General features: G+C 45.0%; 3 protein-coding genes across 4 annotated transcripts in view; 1 reads left to right on the top strand and 2 right to left on the bottom strand.

Annotated features, from left to right (window-relative positions):
* The window catches only part of LOC126538875 (probable acyl-CoA dehydrogenase 6), a 36,040-nt gene extending 19,720 nt beyond the window's left edge, over nucleotides 1-16,320 (bottom strand). The window contains exon 1 of the mRNA XM_055074631.2: nucleotides 16,031-16,320. Coding sequence (XP_054930606.1) covers nucleotides 16,031-16,171 — 141 coding nt within the window. The 5' untranslated portion in view covers nucleotides 16,172-16,320. The remainder of the gene's footprint in view (nucleotides 1-16,030) is intronic.
* A 128-nt stretch (nucleotides 16,321-16,448) lies between these two features.
* LOC126538916 (intraflagellar transport protein 22 homolog) lies at nucleotides 16,449-17,876 on the bottom strand. The gene is made up of 5 exons (XM_050185614.3): nucleotides 17,673-17,876; nucleotides 17,457-17,539; nucleotides 17,260-17,349; nucleotides 16,928-17,026; nucleotides 16,449-16,821 (listed from the first exon to the last, which is right to left on the bottom strand). Exons 1-5 carry the CDS (start codon nucleotides 17,700-17,702, stop codon nucleotides 16,545-16,547), a joined length of 579 nt encoding a protein of 192 aa, XP_050041571.1. The 5' UTR covers nucleotides 17,703-17,876; the 3' UTR covers nucleotides 16,449-16,544.
* Nucleotides 17,877-17,966: 90 nt separating this feature from the next.
* Nucleotides 17,967-19,372, top strand: part of Bre1 (E3 ubiquitin-protein ligase Bre1) — a 35,801-nt gene continuing 34,395 nt past the window's right edge. For both annotated transcript variants that reach the window (XM_050185553.2, XM_050185547.2), the window contains exon 1: nucleotides 17,967-18,057. The gene's annotated coding sequence lies outside the window, so the exon portion shown is untranslated. The remainder of the gene's footprint in view (nucleotides 18,058-19,372) is intronic.

The raw sequence follows: 19,372 nt of genomic DNA, 5'->3' as shown, positions 1-19,372 counted from the left end.
GCATGGTTAAAGACAATTACAAGACTGGAGTACCGCATGAGCTTTGTGCGCAATGAAAAAGACCAATAGGGGGCAAATGAAGCTCCAACCAGGCAGGGTCATGCGAGACTAGAAAAAGAATAAAGAGAAGGAAAGAAGGAGGGAGCACGAGGTGGAAGGGACACATCGGGAGGGTTGTGCAGAAAAGGCTGCTGGAGTGCGGAGGTGCCAGCTTGATGGACCTTGGCTCACGGGACCTCCATCCAACCACAATGTAGCTTCCTGATGATCTGCAGCATCTTTCCTCCAACTGTGAGGTGACGTAGATGGCACTTCAACGACCAGACAGCTGCGGTACTTGGCCATTACTGAGCATTTGCGAATGTCTGTGTTCTGCCTTCGTCGTTCAGACCTCTCACCAGGAGAAACGTACAACCGATGAACTTTTTTTCCTAAGTTTTGTAAATAACAACCAGGCTTGCTTGCTAGCCCTGCATTTCTCACCATAACGTTGGGCCCACAGGTTTCTACTTAAGGCCACATAGTTTGCTGCGTGCTCTGTGTGTGTAGTTGAACTTTGTTACACCTTTACTGAACTGATGCCAAAGTCTTGTCAGCTACTGCAGCCGGGCTACTCGGCACTGCTTGATTGTTGTTATACAAAGTGTTTTGTTGTGTGCCTAGTTGCACTTGGCTTTCTTTCTTTCTGCAACCAAGGCAGAACCTTTAGTTGCTAAATAAGATTTAAACTAACTATCACAGTGCGTTAACACATTCCTATGTTAATATAATCATTTACCTTCTGAATAGATGATAATGCCATTAAGTGAGTCAACAGCAATTGTAGGCAGCATACAGTAAAACCTTGTTAATTCGAAATCCTGGATAATTCGAAGGTTTTCTGCAGTACCGTATTTTCCAATGTAAATTTGACTGGTTAATTCGAACTGGCGGCCTAGGCCAACCCGGTTAATTAGAAGATTTGGGGTGCTATGCGGAAATTCCCGATCCCCATTTCACTGCAAACCCGACAAAATGACGCCCATTCGGAGCCGCGAGGTGACACCACATAGCAATCGCGATTATTTATAGACGAAGCGCCTGACCTGTAGTACTGCTAGCACAAAAATCAGCCCACGGTACGCCCACAAACCGCCGAAGCGTGCGCCTGCAGAGAAGGCGTGCTTCACTGCAATGGAGCAGGCATACCCGTTTTTGTCACATGATCACGTCCCCCACTCCACATGCTCTTCGCAACCGCAGCGGTTACAGCGTCAGTGCGTGCTCCGTGCCGCTGGCTGCCGTTTGCCCATTCTCTCGCCGCGCCTGCGGCGACGTGTGTAGGTGCAACGCCGGTCTGCGCCGTTTCTTTGAGTGGGGTGGGTAGGGGTGTTGCAGCTTGCATGTTCTTTTCTTTTTTTTTTCTGAACTGTACAGAAGTGCCAGTGAGCGAAAATGCCAAAGTATAAGACTTTAACGCTGCAGCAGAAGTTCTGCTTGATCCAAGAAGCGGGTAAGAACCCGTGTTCCAAGACCGAGTTGGCTGAAAGGCACAGCATGCGCATCTGCACGTTGTCCACAATATTGAAGAACAAGTCGAAGGTGCCGGAAGCCTACAGCAAGACATCTTCTTCGAAGCGGTCGCAAGTATGGGCTCCCACATACCAAGATGTGGAAGCAGCTTTACTTCACTAGCTGCAGAAAGCAAACGCAGCCCACCTTCCTGTCAATGGAACGATACTGCGGGAGAAGGCCAACGACTTGGCTCTACAACTTGTGCACAAAGAGTTCAAGTGTAGCAATGGATGGTTCAACAGTTTTAAAGAGCACAATAATTTGACCTTCATAGCTGTCTGTGGTGAGAGCGGCAGCGCAAACGAGAGCGTCGTCGACGACTGGAAGAAACACACGTTGGCTCCGTTGCTTAGCGAGTACGGCGCAGACAATGTGTACAACCTTGATGAGGCAGCCATTTTTTACAAGATGCTGCCCACAAAAATTTTCGCAGCAAAGGAGACCGTGGTCAAGGATCGAAGGCAAGGCAAGGAAAGAATTACTGTTCTGTTTGGCGCAAACATGTTCGGTAAACACAAGCTGCCGCTACTCGTAGTTGGAAAGAGTGGGAAGCCTCGCTGCCTGAAACGTGCACGGCTGCTGCCAAAGGATGAGCTTATCTACCGGCACAACAAGAAAGCCTGGGTTACAGGCGCAATATTTGAAGATTACGTTCGGCAGCTTGACCGCAAGTTTGCGGCCACAGGCAGGAATGCACTCTTAGTTGTTGATAATTGCCCAGCGCGTGGTGACATCCCGCACCTGAAAGCTATCAGGATGGTATTTCTTCCTCCGAACACCACATCGATCTCACAGCCAATGGACCAAGGCGCCATTCACCATACGAGGAAGATTTACGCCACCACTTGCTCAAGCGCATGCTCCTTTGCTACGACAACGGCAAGGAGTATTACATCGACCTCCTCGGGGCCATATGTCTTATTGTGTATGCATGGAAGCAAGTGGAACCCACTTTGATCATGCGGTGTTTTGAACATGCTGGCTTCTCGAAGGAAAGCACCATCGATGCTGACGCCGAGTATTGCGACCGCATCAATGCACTCTGCGCAGAGGATAGCAAATCCAGTGCAGTTGGCTTTGCCGAGTATCTGAACTTTGAAAATGATCAACCAACGTGCTACTCAGACTTCGAAGAGTGAAGCTACCGTTGATGTGACCATGTGCGATGACAGTGACGACGGCGATGGTAACGAGCCCTCCCGAGCAGCTGCTCTCGGGGAAGTTATCAGATCGCTGAACATTATCCGCAGTTTTGTTGAGTGCCACGGTGGAAATTCTCAAATGTTGCACGTAGTTGGCCAACTAGAAAACATGACCCTTGGAGCCTCAAACTACAGGACGCGGCAAACCAGCATCTCTGACTGCTTTAAGTAATCCAAAGATCGCCGAGTGAAGGTAGCGCATTCCTGCAGCGAAATTGTTTGCCTGGGTTGCATTTTTCTGTGTGTTCGGTTAATTCGAAAACCTGTTAACGAGGTTTTACTGTACATGACAAAATGAGTTTCCTTCCCAATTTAAGCCTGAAGCAAAGTGTGAGTGAGTGGCGGTCAGGCCGCACACGCTGGCAGACTTAATTGCAGGATATGTTGGAACAATTTAAGGATGTGCACAGCACAGGCATTGACGCCCCCTAACTTCCTTTCTCCAATTATCACCTCTATTTGGCCATACTTCCTGCAATAACCTAACGTCCTTGCTTCTATACAGCTCTTACAGCTATCTTGACTGGCACAGCTGCAATCAAAACCGGATGCAGACCTGCATTATTACAGAACATTGTAGCCTTGTGACATTATTTGTCAATTTCCAAGCACCATCAGGCACTCAGCTTCAAAAAAGTTCAAACATTTTTTTTTTCTGAATTTTCTGATACTTTTTAAGAAGCTTTAACTAGGAGGCGCCTACTTAAAAAGATATCAATAGAAAAGTTGGTTCATATACTGTTGAACCTTTCTAGATTAAATTAGTTCCATTTAAAAGGAAAAAAAAATTATATTCCATTGATTAACGGTTGCATAAAATATTTATATTATTGATCCTCTCGTTCCTGACATGAGTCTTGAGGCTGTGGAAATTTGAGTGTGCAGTAGTGGAAGGCTTTAGAATTGTGCTAGTAGCACCACTGTGGCTAAAAAAGGCAAAGCTAAACTAAAATCAATGATGGGACAATAGGGACAAATAGGGACGCAGTGTTACGAAGACTTGCAGAACACTTGTTGGATAGAATGCTCTTGTACCACACATCTTGGTGTGTTAATTAAGGGACATTAAAGAGAAAACTAAATGGGTTTAGAATGAGAAAGTATTCTTTGACAACTCTATTTCTGTTAATTTCATGTTAACAGGTGGACTACTCAATAGAAGTAACAAGATGAACATGCTGTGGACATGTATTACTACAAGTGTGATTCCTTTTTTGTTTTTTTCATTTACTGACTGCTTTGTACACATCAATGTTTGTTCAGCTGTGCATATTTAATTTTTATTTTGCCCTCCCTGTAATGACCTCCCAGTCGGGGGTTGATGTACTCAATGAAAAAATTACTAGAGAAGAAAACAAAGGCCAAACTTCCATCTGTTAAATTTCGTGCCAAAACCCCAACAGTGTTACGTCAGTGTGGCACTGCACTAAGAGTCTCGAAACTTGCAGTGTTTAGCTTCTTCAGAATACAATGCAGTCCATGTTTGCTCACAAAAAGTTAACTAGGCTCGAGCAGACGCCATCAAAATCCATGACATCACAGCCGAATTGGTGTAAGAGCAACCCGTCTTTCATTTCTGGGTCTGAGCCTCCTCTCACAATAAGAATGGAATTTTTGGTATTGTACACGGGTGGTTTGCTAATACAGCTCAACCTATATTTTGTCTCGTTCATCATGATGATCGCAGCCTATTTTTATGTCCACTGCAGGATGAAGGCCCTTCCCAGCGATCTCCAGTCACCCCTATCTTGCGATAGCTCATTCCAACTTACTCCTGCAAATTTCCTAACTTGATCACTCCACCTAGTTCTCTGCCATCACCGGCTGCACTTCACTTCTCTCGGCACCCATTCTGTAACTCTTAACAGATGACCGGTTATCTGCCCTGCAGAATTACATGGCCTGCTCAGCTCCATTTCTTCCTCCAAATCACAACCAGACTGTCAAATACCTCCATTTGCTTTCGAATCCACACAGCTGTCTACCAGTCTCAATGTTACACACAGCTTACGTTAGCCTATCGCTCATTGTGCAATCCTTAACTGCTCTAGTTTCTCTGTGATAACCATCAAGTTTCTGGACAATATGTTAGTACTGGTATAATGCAATGTTAATACACAAATTTTTTCTCATTGTTGGGTACCTTTAAAATAAATACACCACCTCATTGTAACAATGAGCATCACTTACACAGACTTTTCTTCCCCTCTGAGGTTGTGTGTCATGGGGATACAAAAAGTGAGGAAGCCAGAAGTTGCCCAGTGCAAATTGGTCACCACAATGTAAATCACTTCAGATATCAGTTGGTATATATCATTAAAGCTTTGGGAGCCAATTCATTCCCATCCTCATGATGAAGCAACAAATAGTTATGGATGCCCATATGCTAGCCTAACAAACTGCCAAACTGTGTACTCTCAAAATCAGCAGGTGATCTCAAAAACGAAGTTTATCTGTCACTAAATCTGAACGACTTGGCCAAAACTGGAGATAGCAACAGCCTACATTGTCATCCACTGCTTACAAAGGTTAATTTGAGAACTTTATGTAGAATTTAAAGAAGAGTGAGAGTTGACATTTTGATTCGTCATGTTGGTTGACGCAAAGCACAGGTAGTGGATATGTGATGCATCAGCAATGGCTTCTCTGGTGTTTACAGCACCTGTCAGCACATTGGTGTACAAAATCCACTGAGTGCTTTTCTGGGTTTGCTCAGCCCCTGTCGCAACCATGATGCTGAGAATCTTATGTAGCAGAACCAATGGTGCCTTTTCCAAGAATTTCAGCTGGTGAACAAGATGGTCCCCTTATCTGATTGCAAACAATGATGATGGTAGTACAGTGAAACCATCGTCTCCAAGATCATGCCACACAAGACTCACAGCAGTGCATTGCTATCATGGAGGCCATGCAATACCATTGCACTTTCATGACTTCCGTAAAATGTAACAAAGTCAAAGTCTCCGGTAAAAGCCAAACATCCGTGCATCACTTTCGCACATGTTGTACAACCATGATTTTGCCGAGTCACAACCCTTAGCCAATCCTAAAGTTGTCCTGCATTGTTTTCCTACTACTTGCTGTTGGTTCACATGGCATGAAGGAGCCAGAACCCTATCATTGCAGTATACATGCCACCTATTTGGGGCAAGTATTGAGAATGAACCATATCCATGCCCAATACAAGTGCCCCTCTGCCCTTCCCTTATTTCAATGGAGACTTGCCACAAGGCATAATGTTTGGTATCTGTTATATGTGCACTGTAGAGATTGTGTTCACAGCTCGATGTGGCAATGTGGCGGATGCAGGCTTGCCGAAGGAGGGGCGACGATTCTGCTTGTAAGGCTGGATAAGTCCTTATTAAGTGGCAAGGATCTGTTTCTGTCCCTGGTAAGGAAGTTTGGATATGCTGCATACTGTGGAAACTGCAGCCAGTTTCATACAGGTGACAGCTTATGTAAGGGCCACCCCAGTCAGCAGATACTCTCGGCATCATGTGCAGTGGCAACAATGCTATTATTCAGTTTTAGAAATAATAGATCAAAGAGGCTTTGAGGAGAGCGCACAGGCTTCTTTATCAATGGTAAACTCAAAGCAGTTCACAAAGCTCAGTGTACACCTCAACAGAATTCAGCCACCATAATTTTTAGGGTGCATTTGCTTGAGAAGTGGGCAGAAACGACTTTCCATCAAAAAATTCACCAATAGAATTCACCAAGGGTAATGATAATCCTTAATGCGAAATTTGAGCATAGCTCTACACATGTTTTCATTTTGCGTGTCAATATTTTCCGTTATGATTATGTAGGTACACGGTTTATATTAGGAAGAGAACGCTGCGAGTAGCGCAGCTGGCTCGGACAATCTGTATCGTGTGGCACATTGCAAACACAGTGAAGTGTGGCACGACTGCCTCACTGATCAGGAGATCGTGAGGCCGTATGTGGGTGACACAGGGGTATGATTCCCAGCAGCCGTTGCAGACAGACCTCTACTCATGCAGCGCACCGTTCCCATAGAGACGATGCACGCTACTCTAGCGTCATATCGTAGCCATTGCCGCCACACAGCCCATCTTGCACGGCACTACGTTTTCCTTCTCACGCTTAACGAGAGTGGCCCTTGGTCATGGGCAAATCATGGCACCAGCGTCAGTGGCAACCGCACCCAAGGGAGCATCACATCGAGCCTTACTCATAGCTGCCTTCCATCACCCTTGCAGGAGCAGTGATGCCTGTCACACATACTGGTAGCGTGGACTGATCTCAGCAGCTGACGCTGCGGATCAGCAAGCACAGCCCCTCCCCGACCTCGTGCCCCCCCCCCCCCACCCCCTTTGGAATCACAGATGAGATTGCCTATGATGAGATTGGCGAATGCCGTGGCTGCCGGCAACTCAGTCCACATGCAGGGCATTTCTCCTTCGCTGCTCCTCCATTTTCTGCCTCATGCTCTCACTGTACCCTCCTCCTCCACTTTTCTCCTCATGCTCTCTTCTTTCATCTCCCACTGCATTCCACGTTTGCTTTCATCTCTCACTGTGCTTGTTCGCTCGGTTACGAGATACGATGCCGAGGCATGTCAACGCTAAACACGGGAATGGCCGCCTAAGAGCTGCGCTCTAAAAGGCAAAAATCTGGATGCTTTCAGAAATGCTCCACAGATCTTCACACAGTCTGTCAGTATAAAAAGGATTGCAGGATTTACTTTTAAAGTACCATTGTAGCGCATACAAACAGGGATGCAAGAAGGAACATGAAAGACACAGACGGTATTATGTGCCTTCTTGCATCCTCAGCTTATTCGCTACAATAGTGCACCAAGATGCCATACAAACAAGCCTGCACTGCAACACTAGTTGACTTCATTTATATTTAGGGTTATTAATTTTTCCTAAATAAAGAATATTTTATCAGCAGGATTCCTGTATATGAGAACTATTATAGCAAATAAGCCGGTACAATAGAGCTAAGAAGGTTTGCGCAACTACTGCATGGCAGAATTACACAAAAGTTGTCTGAAAATATTGCTATTGCTATACTGCTCTGCTTTAGGTGAAGCTAAGGAAAAATATTTTTCTAATGATCTTCCTCAACTGCTCCAAAACAATCCAGCAAGTTTTTGAAAGTAATAAGACCTAGTACTGAATCTAATCACATCTCTTCACAAAACAGCAGCAATGTACTTCATTCCATTAGCGAGTGTCCAATGGCTTTTAATTCATTTGTCAGTCCTGTATTGACAGAAAAGGACAATTCAGGCATACTTGGTATTCCCGAACATCGCTATCAGTACATGGAACCTACTGCAATCACATTAGGAGGCATTGTTTCTCTTATAAACAACCTTAAACAGTTTTCATATGCCGTAGATGGTATAAATTCAAAGGTTTTAATAAATACTGTGACGTGCGGGGATGCGCGACTCTCACGCGTCCCCTGATAAGTTGTTTTTCCCGCACGTCTCGCGTGTCCTGTAATCCGGCTTCTCTGCGTTGCTTAGTGCAGGCGGCGGTCGGTCAGGTTGCAGCACATTATGAGAGATGGCGTGAGTGTGGCGCTGCTAGCGCCACCTAATGGCGGGGTTAGTCGGGCGCGACAGAAAGTAGGCTCTTACTCGACAGGAAGTAGGCTCCAGGTCGGCATGCGGGGAGGACGTTTTGCGCGTGCACCGATCCATGCTTCTGTGACAACCATATAGTTTCTCACTATAACACCTAAACACCTAGAGGGTAATGGGAATGACACCGTGCTGTCATGGGAATGACAGTATATGTGCCTGCGAGGCTCGTGTTGGCTGGTGTTGTAAGAGGCTTCGTCTAAAACATGGATATGGCTACGCAAATAACGCGTTCTCAAAGTAAAATCTTCATAAAATGTTTCCATTCATGCATATTATATCTTTACTCACCCACGATGCATGACCAAGCGAAGAAAAGCAAGAACAGACGACCAACTGTTTCAAAGTAAGCGCGAACCTTGTCGTCTGTCCTCCAACTTTAGCGGCCCGCTGATACTTTTTATGTAACATGTAGTCGTACACACAATAACAAGTTCTCATAGTTAAACAAAACATGTTTTCGCGTAATAATTAAGCTAAAACAGCTTTTCACGTGCTGTTCTAGTAGAAAATAAATCATTGTGACAGACGGAACGGTACTTGCCAAGCGCGTCTTCAAGGTGTCTTGTCTCTACGAGAACGATGCCAATCCGAATCCACAATATACCGGCATTCCCATGCATACCACAGCGCAGCAGCGCCAGATTTCCCTCTAGGTAATGTAGTGAGAAACTCTATGGTGACACCGTCTCACGAGGCCTACACCGGAATGGACAAACACGCTCGTTCGAACGTGACACCGTTCACTTGACTGTACGCGCGAACGACCACGCATTGGTGTCCAGTATGGGCGAACATATTCACTCACTATCCGGTTGTGGCGAGTCAGACTTCCGTGATTTGTCGCGCGCCCATCAGCAGGTTTTGTGGATAGCAACTCGGCTAGCAGGCATTAATCTATAAAAGGTGCAATAAATGCCCTTGTGATTGTTTTCACTACTTTGTTGTCGTTCCTTTGTCCACAATCCCACAAGCAGTGTCAAGCAAAATGCTGCTTCACATATTCAGGCAGACACTGGTGACTGCTCTTCTTCCCATAGACAGGAAGACGGAAAAAGTTATGCTAATATTTAAAAATGGCAATCTCTTTGACATGCATTTGCTGCAAGATGCTGAAGCATGTCATCGCTACTCACATTTGTGGACACTGCAAGACTAACGAACTATTTTTTCATAATCAGCATGGTTTTAGGAAAGGTGGTTTGTATGAAACAGTTATTTAAACAGAAGACAGACTTGCACACTAACACGAACAATAATCTATGAACTGACTGCTTTTTCCTTGACTTTTCCAAGGTGTTGCATACTGTCACCCAATATCAAAGCTGTTGGCTTGTAAATTGGACAATCTTACTTTGTCATGGCGCAGTGACTTTCGTTCCAATCCTCAGCAGTTTGCAAATAACTTCTCTTACTGTTTAACTGACATATGTTCTAGCATGCTACAGGGTAGCATCCTTGGCCCCTTACACTTTCTAGTCGTTCTAGACGACCTGCCACACAATGTATCTTCCAGTACAATAACTTTTTCCTACAAGTGCATAGTATATAGCTCAATTATAAGCACAGATGACCATCTAGCGCTTCAAAGACACCTCGTACATGTTAATAGTTGGTCCAGTAAACGGCTAATGACGTTAAATATTCATAAATGTAAAGTAATGTAATTTACCTGAAGACCTACCATTTCTCAGAATTCTTATCGCATTAGTAATTACATTGTACCAGCGGCCACACAATATAAGTACTCGGGCATTTTCTTCACATCAAATCTTTTTTGATCCATTCACATTATGTGCATTTCAACCAATGCTCCTCAATCACTAGGATACTTGCCATGCAACTTAAAAAATGCCCCTTCCAATGCTCGCCAGTTTGCTTATGAAACTCTCTTTTGTCCTCAGCTTGAGTTGGTCCCTTCACCAAAAATACTTCATTGAAATGCTAGAACGAATTTAAAGTAGGGCTAGCCACTTAATTTCAAACCATTGCAGCTATCAGTCCAGTATAAAACACAAACAAACATTCATTGCCATCTTTAAACACTTGCAGTGACACTGCCCTGTTATCACTGTTTCGCAATTTTATTCATTTCATTGGAACAACACTATCATGCCTGAAATGACTCTGCTCCATATCACACAGGCTTCACAATCATCTCAGCTACACCCACATTTATGGATCAACACATTCATTCGATTTTTCTGCACTTCCACAAGCTGTCCGGTTGTGGAATTCTCTCCCGGACAGTATCGCATATCGGCCGAACTATGACACATTCTGCGATGCTCTATACAGTTATCTTGCTGATAAAGCATGGAAATACCCTTGCGAGGAAAGAGTGGTGGCGTAAGCAGACGAAGAGCACCAAGTGAGGCAAGGAAAGGGGCAGTTCTGGGAGGCCGCAAATGCGGCTGACTGTAGTTGCCAGAGGAAGGACCACGTGGCGCGATTGCGGTGGCGACAGAGGAATGTACAGGTGTGTGTATTGCGTGTGGTGTGCAAGGATGGACCGCATGTGGGCAGCATGGGGGAAGAGTCGCAGAGTGTGGTAAGAAAGGGAATGTTTGCAACGAATGTCTTGGCCCGTCGTCGTTCATAACACCCTGTTTGTTGTCTAATGTTACATCATTGCATAACGCATTGGTTCTTTAGAGCGCAGCTCTAAGACGCCCGTTCCTGTGGCAAGCATTGGCATGCCTCAGTGTCGTACCTCGGCATAACCAAGTGAACGAGCACAGTGAAAGATGAAAGAAAACACGGAACGCAACGGGAGGTCAACGAAGAGAGCGCAAGGAGGAACGTGGAGGACGAGGCTACAGTGAAAGCATGAAGCGTAAATCAGAGGAGAGTATGGCGAAAAGGTGAGAAGGAAACCAGCGATTACACTGGAACCTTCGATGAGCCACGAATAAAAGCTGATGCGCTTGACCCACAGATCAGATTTTCGCCTACATTGCTCACCGCTGTCGTTGTGCTCGAGTGTTAGTTGTTTTGCAACACTTCGCTCCGTTTGCAACATGCCGCACAAGATAGACTGTCCACGCGAGCCAATTTATCGCGAAATGAAAACAGATATAAAGCTACGCTCAAACTTTGCATTAGGAAGTATCGCAATCATTGGCAATTTTTTTTCTTTCATTGACTACATATGCTAAGTTTCTTCTTTTTCCCTCCATTTTAGATACTTTTTGTTTCCTCTTCAACCATGCAACCTTGGTATTTTATAATACTCTAGTTTTCTTTCTTTGAATATACCATGTAGATAGAAGGTATCCAGGGCGATTTTATTACTTGTCTATTATAAATGTTTAATATTTGCCTGTGTGCACATACTTATGAATTCTATTACACTTTGGTTTTCGTTACTGTTGCTTCTTCTCTATGTATGACAGACATTCAATACGTTTTACACACGCACTTTATGTACTGCCCCACTTACTCAATGCTTGCCCTGCGGCCTGTAAGGTATACTTAAATAAATAAAAACAGCAGTAAGTGAGATTCTTAAAAGTTTACAGGACTTGCTGTTAGAACACAGGTTGAGTGTTGCCCTTGATATTGGTACAAAGTGCACATCGCACTAAAAATCTGTAAACACACATGCAAGTCTTCAAGTGTGGCAACAGTGATTAAACGCCGAATTAGTGAAAGTTGAGTATGAATGAATTGTAAGAGATATGGTGTAACTAAATTTCCCTTTTAGCTTTGTTAAAGCATACCAAAGCTGCAGTTACGACAAGATAATGGAACTTTAGGCAGAATGTCTATTTTCCCCTTATGTTCTCAATGTGCCTATTAACCACATAAGCACAAACTTTGGGTCTAAGAACATTTTAGCACCACTTTTATCGTGCCTTACTTCAATGATGGCGCCTATATTTGTTTTTCAGAGCCTAGGAATGCCTTTTTTTTTCCCATTTTTGTGCTAGTCTTACTTTGCTTATAATGTGATAAACCACTAGAGAACTTGGCTGAAGGCAGCCAATTATTACCACAAACACTTGCTTTCTCGGGCCCATGGCCCGATACTGCACCTGCAATGTGGACGTTGAAAGTGCTGTTGAAGTTCCTGCATAACACGAAACTAGTTGAGCGGCTCTAGCAGTGTTGCCGTCTCAAGTACACAGGCACTCACCACTTCCCTTCTCCTCCTCATCATCCATCCCAATACTTTCACTGCCCTTCCCTCTTCCCAGTGCCGAGTAACAGACTGGTACGCACCAACTCACGGTGACCTCTCTGTTTTCCCTGCCGACAATATATCCATCTCTCTTTCTCCTCTGGGTGTAAAGGCTGCTATTGACTGCTTCGCAGCAGACGAGAGCTCTGTTGCAAGGGCCCAAACTGCGCTAAGTGACGATACACTTGTAACTGACTTGGTCTACCTGTACGCTCGGTTCACATTTTCAGCGTACACAAAGGAAAGACTTGAAAGCTCAGGCGCAAGTCTGACTCGGAATGAGGGACTCACTTTGGACTCTCAGGAAAGGTTCGCCACCATATAAAATGTACCTGCTGCTGATAGAGATAATTCAAAACTTCAGCCTATCCTGAGAAAAAATCCCCGGTTTTCAGTACTGAAAGAACTGTCAAAGGTACTGATCAACGAAAATTGTAGAATTCCAGAGCGAGAGTGCAAAAAGAAAGAAGGAAGTTAACCAGAAAAGAATCTTGTTGGCTACCCTACACTGGAGGGAAGGGAAAAGGGGAATTGAAAGAAGGGAGTGAAAGAGATGAATGTGCACACAGCACTAAACAGTCAAAGGAATTCCACAGGGCATTGGATAATCAAATGTTCCATAGTTCCACGAATATGTGCCCCTAAATTCAGTGCATGCTGAGCGTTCCTTTTCTGCATACAAACTAACACCCAGTAAAAAAAAAAAAAAAAAAAAAAGGTGCAACACGAACCCAAAAATCTTGAGATGGCGCTTGTTTGTCACTGCTTTTGCAACTTTTCTCGTGATGTCTAGTCACACTAACCTTCAGTTAAAAGCCATAATCTACGTAACTAGCCTCATTCAGATTTATTGAAAAAATAAGGTGAATTTCAGAAAACAAGAGTTTCGTGGGCTGTGTTCCTTAGAAAATCATAATTTATCCTTAGATGCAGAGTGGAAGTTCTTATTGATGGAGCCTACACATGCCTAAAGGTCAGTATCTGATGCCTATATATGGTCCAAATGACAGGTTTAGTGCCTGTTATAGGCATATAAAACTGCCTTTCTTAGTGCCTAAAGTTCCAGTCTCTACATATGACACTAGAGAGAAACACTGCAGAAAAAATGATGCAGATCCCACACACTGTGGGAATTGATGTAAGCGAAGCTTTCTGTGCTGGTTGCTTTGACTGACGATAATTAGCAGTGATGCTGATGGCGAATGTTTAATTTCTTCGACGTTTTGTCCAACACGAGAGTGGTGAGTTGATGTTAAATGTTACCTTGTGTGCAGCACTGCTGTTTGTCTGCGTAGTACACAAAACACAAAAGGAGAGGTGTGTGCTTGAGGTGGTGTTGTGCGCCATATTTAATAATCTCCGAGAGGGTTGGGCACTGTCAGTGCCACACATGGCACATCGTATCGTGGCAGAAGTATTAAATTTGAATTGGATTATGAGGCACGTCATAGTGGCAGACTCCGGATTAATTTTGACACCGTGATGTTCTTTAATGTATCCCAAAATCTAAGTGCACGTGCATTTTCTATATTGCGGCCGTCAAAATGCGGCTGCCGCGGTTGGGATCAAATTCGCGACCTTGAGCAATGCCATAGCCGCAAAGCTACCGTAGCAGGCATAGAAGTGTTGATTTGACAGTCAATTGCTTCCACAGTGTCGCCTGGACCTTGCAGTGCACTTCAATTAATGCGGCTCTGCTTCTGCACGCCCTGCGTAATTTGTCGGGTTGACATATTTGTATGGTGTTTGTTTTTCAGAAATAGTAGGAACGTACTGTACTTTACCTTGAACTTAAGCTTATCCAGTTTCCCTACAACTGCTGTCGTATAGTAGTAGGGTTTCCTTGCCTTCTCAGGTCACCTTCCACCCCCTCCTCGCCTGGGAACTGCCTTTTCTCCTCCCTCCTCTCTACAGTACTATCTAGGTTCCCTATGTACTCGCTTGTTAGTAGGAAGGGAAGCACTGCAGTTTCTTCAATGCTTTTGAAGAGGGTCATGGATAATTACAGCTGTCAAGAGGCTAACCTAGCAATGCCCAGGGAGCTCCAGAGGGCATTGTGCACATTCGACGCAGTGGGGTCCAAACAAATTTCTTGCATCGCCTTTCCTCTCTGACTCCCTCCTATCTGTATACACACGCTCTGAGCCACCCTCGGATGGGGTGTGCCAGACAGCAGCAGCAGTGGGAAAGTCGAAGGAAAAGGCAAAGAAAGCTTCGCTTTAAAAAAAATGTGCAAGCTTGTGTGATCTTTTTTAAGGAAAGCATAAACAGAAAGAATGAGGGATGGGAAAGCAGGTTTACACAGTTCCAAGGTTATTCCCACTTCAGGTATGTGGTTATGTCTACAAAAACTTGCTCCACATAACTATATCCTATTTGAACCTAATAAGCCAGTCTCAGTTCAAAGAAGACAATGAGAGAGGGATGGTAGACGAGTAAAAACAAGGTATCCTCAACTGTAAGCTGACTAAGAAAAGCCGGAAGAGCCCAAACATTTTACATAAGAAGTATTTATTGAATGACTGGTGCTAGCTAAGTTACACATCTTACACAACCACTCCTCAGCGCCTACTGCACATCAGAATGCAGTAAGTGCTTAGCACGCAGAAGCATTCCCCCCATTTGTGAAAAATTGCATCTTCTGATTTGCAGTAACTACGTACAGCAGTGCATGGTTTGCGTTAGTTGCAGTGCAGTCGCTTGTTTTTTTCGTGGTGAGATTACCACATTCTCTGTCAGTGCTAAATCATGGAATCTAAGCCAACCTTCGCTCGAGTTCCATATCTATTTTGATAGAACGTATTGGCTTACATTAAAACAAGGAAAGTACTTCGGTTAGTTTGGGGGCCTTACCTCAAAACTCAACCAAATAAAAGTGGCGAACGAAGAAATATCATATGCAGTAAACAAGTATTCAAATGAATACGTGTACCAATGCGAAACGCAGCACTAAGCAATGTATAGGACATTCCTGCATGAAAAAACGGGGGTTACTGCGCTGATACAATGAAACATATAGTATACCAAGGTGCCGTTGCCGTAAACAGCGACTGGCTGACAATTTCTAAACGGCGGCATTTGACAATTTTTTCACAAAAGTTACTGCAGGGCGCGTCTCCACATCGCTGCTTGCCTCACTGCGTCATTTCATATTATTCAGCAGCATTCGCGTCCAGGGTATCGAAATCCAGCAACTCTCATGATTTGGCTATGGGGAAGTTAACGCAACAGCAGGTAACATTTCCTATAGATACAAGCGTAGTCCTACCACAACGACGTGTACTGATGGCTTGCATACAAATATCAGCTCGTTGTAATCGAGTACATCTGCGAGTAGGTCACTGTCTGATATATGAGTCGTTCCTTTATCGCGGATACGGCGCTGATACAAGGTACGACGCCTAGGTATGCAGTCAGCAGGCTGCACTGAAAATAAAACCACTGTGACAAGGAAAGAAAAAGGTCTTTTACCTTGCGAACGCTCCGTCGAAGCTCATCGTGTTGTTCAGTGAAGAACGTCGCACAACTTCGGACTCCTTGTCGGGTCGCCCAAGGCGGGCGACTTCGATCAAGCCGTAGTCGAAAGCGACGCGATACCCTCAAAGCTTGCATTATGCAGTTGTGTGCGCCCGGTTTCTCGGAGAGCAATGCACTGGACAACGGAGAATGCCAAGCTGCGCGTCGTTGCAACGAGGAAAACGTTATCTACTACACAGTTTCCGTACGCGCACCGCCCAACCAAGTTTCGTAACTGCGAAAACTCCGAGATTAGCTTGTCTTGGATTGATTTCTTTGTTTGACAGTTTTGATGATGATGATGTGACTGTTGATAGACGCGGCCAATAATGCAGGATTATGGTGATGCTATAGAGAGTGATGCGCAAATGCGTCAATCTTTTAAATTGTTTATTTGCGAGTTTTTTCGTCAAGGACAATTTATATATATATGCAGAGCAATCGAAGCTGGAATTCGGCGAAGCATTGTTCAAGCCTGTCCAATGATGCTGAGCTCCTCCTGGTCGTGCCTTTCGTTTAACTCATTCGATAGGCGTTCCAGAAACTTGTTGAACTCGTGTCGTGTCTGCTCTCCGCATTTACCGCCCTCTTCGGTGTCGTCTATGTTCGTCGACACCCAAGTGATCCGGGCAAACAAGTGTGACAGTTGGGAAGGATTTCCTGCAGGGCGGTCGCTTGACTTTCGATGACAGAACACGACGCATTGGGAGTCCCTGACGCCTTGAGATTGAACGAAGTTGTTGTACCTGTACGGCAGCAATTACAATACTGCACTTCAAACTTCAGGACAATGGCACTTGCCCGGCGAAAACGCAGGCGCGCTTCAAAATGCGCCCGCAGAAAAATGCTTACCATACGTCAAGCGCCGTTGATACATTCTTTTGGTCCGAGGAATAGACGACTATAATGCCTTGTGTATCTTTAGCAAACGCGGGCCAACAGTTTTCATACCTGTAAGAGCACGGCATAAATAATTGCACATATAAATGCAAACATTGATTAAACCTAGCTGATATTTTCGACACGATATAAAGGCATGCAGACGTGTCTGAAACATTTCGCATTCCCGAAATGCTTGTGGGACTCTTCATTATAATAAGTAATTTACAGTTCCTTTCATGTTACATTGGTTGATCAGCCTGCTATCATAACTAGCTGCTAGAAAAGTAATGCTATAAAGTTACTTTTGGTCACCACTGCAGTCCCAAAGTTCCACAGGCGTCGTGGTTTGTCGGCCCTTCACTAAAATTTGCGGGCTTTCAAATTCCAAGATTCTGAAACAGAAATGTTTATTACTGTCAGTTTCGGACAACCAATCTTGTTCACAGGGTTTATGACTTTTAAACGAGTGCTCTATGGTAGTACAAGGGGACACATTTACCGCACGCCTTTTGTAGGCTGGTATTGCCCAGAGGAGCTTTCAGTCGCCTCAGCCAGATAGTTAGAAATGGCCGTCTTTCCAGACTGGGGAAAAATAAAAGAACACGAAATGGTTAGTGTCGTTAACTTACACTAAAATAAAGAGTTTCTATGAAGTGAAGCGGCGGGGTAACGACGTTACCACGGGCAACACGCGTCAACACAAGGCTGCGCTTACCTGACAGGGTCCAATAACTATTATTTTCATAATTTTTAGAGAAGTGCAATATTCCCGCAGCCGATGCAGCCAGCTTCTACAGGAACTCTAATTCGCTATCCTTAGAACGCGAGCAGAATTCGGCGAAAATACTTTGGACGGGGAGAAATCTTTCCTCCGCGCGAGATTCGCGGTCGCACAGAATAGAAACTAGTGGCGATGCTCGGAGTTTCGGAACCAAAGTTGCCGGATCAGGTACTCGCTCGCGTCCCTTACTTTGTTTCCGACCGCCAGGGGAGTCACCATCGCGCTAATTTTCTTTTGATGTGTATGGTATCTGCGCTGCGACTGCGTGTAATGTAGAGTTCATCGGCTTGCCGCAGTCGCCTCAGAAACGCCACAAAAGGTAACTAACGCTTAAGGTAAAAAAATCGACGAGCAACCTACAGGTGTCGAGTAGGCAGCGCGTATCGTCCGAGGCGCGCGATACTGCAGCATTTCACCGCCTCCGTAGCAACGTCGTCTGGCTCTAGCGTACTGTGTTGGCGATTTCCAGCAGTCGCGGCTCTGAGAAAGTGTACAGCGGGTTTAGCCCTAATGGATATTACCTGACAACAGTCGAGCTAGGGAAGGCGGTGGCAGGAAAGCTGTCAGACAGGTCGATTAGCAACTGCGCAACGGACTAGTCGGGGCGACCAAACAGGAAAACTTTTTCCGAGGTCTGTTGATCGGGAGCGATCATCCTTGACAGGTGCTGGTATTGTCAGGGCTTGCGGTGGGGCCAGCCGACTTCCAGTAGTCTACTTCGCTGTGAACTCCATTTATATTAGTGAAATGATTACTTTTAATACGATGAAAAACTGTCACCGCGGTTTGGGCATCTTTGACCAGTGGCCTGGACACCTACTTCTGCCGTCCGAGGGTTGAAGGTTGTCCCATCGTCGCGACCGTGCGCCAAGCATATGCGAGGTTTCGCTTCATAGTTTAGACGGCTGAGAGGGCGATTGTTGCGGACGTAATGGAAACCTAGCTGGCGCCCAGGATTTCAGCGTGCGTTTAGGATACCAAGGGCGTACCGCTCAGAAGTAGGAAGAGGAAATACGCGACAAAAGGCTGAAAACGAGGTCACTAGTAAAGACTGGTCAAAATCATATTGCGGTGCCTGCAAGGGCAGTTAAGGAGCTGCAGCATCGCGTACTAGAGAAAGCTCAACGTCATTAAAATGTCGCAAAATTCGGCAGCAGTCACAGGTTGAGCATCACTAAGCTGGTAACACACGTTAACGACGGGTTATCGTGGCCTTGAGGAATGCTAATTGAGTACTGATTAGCGCAGGTTACATCCACCTGCACCACGCACTAAAATAGCGAGAAAATTGCGCGACATAGAGTGCAAGCACCGTGCAGCTTATTCTGAGTGGCATGCATTGCTTAATATTCGCTTTTAAGCTTCGAAAGGTAGTGCAGAGGGAAGTGAGTGGTATTGTTGTAGTGCACCGATTGTGGGACTTAAGGTTACAGCAGCTGTACAGGACATTTACTGTAAACCAAGTGCCACTGTGTGCGACTAGCTATGCTAACTAGTTTTGTGCTGCGTGCTTTAATGTCTATCCCGACGCATCTGTGGCTGGCTGCTGATGCACTATTAAGAAGCATTTACATGAAGGTGTAGGAGATATATCGAGTTGAAACGTTGCTTTTCAGCAACAGGCTTGGCACAAG

The sequence above is a fragment of the Dermacentor andersoni genome, chromosome 3 (genome assembly GCF_023375885.2).
Source record: "Dermacentor andersoni chromosome 3, qqDerAnde1_hic_scaffold, whole genome shotgun sequence".
Classification (NCBI taxonomy): Eukaryota; Metazoa; Arthropoda; class Arachnida; order Ixodida; family Ixodidae; genus Dermacentor; species Dermacentor andersoni.
Note: the sequence above shows the minus strand (reverse complement) of the source record. Positions and strands in the feature narration are given on the sequence as shown.

Excerpts from the sequence above, each read along its gene's own strand:
- LOC126538916 (XM_050185614.3), bottom strand. The coding sequence starts at position 17,702 with ATGAAAATAATAGTTATTGGACCCTGTCAG. Across the intron at positions 17,540-17,672 it reads TAGTTATTGGACCCTGTCAG|TCTGGAAAGACGGCCATTTC; the intron begins GTAAGCGCAGCC and ends ATTTTTCCCCAG. Across the intron at positions 17,350-17,456 it reads CAGCCTACAAAAGGCGTGCG|AATCTTGGAATTTGAAAGCC; the intron begins GTAAATGTGTCC and ends TTTCTGTTTCAG.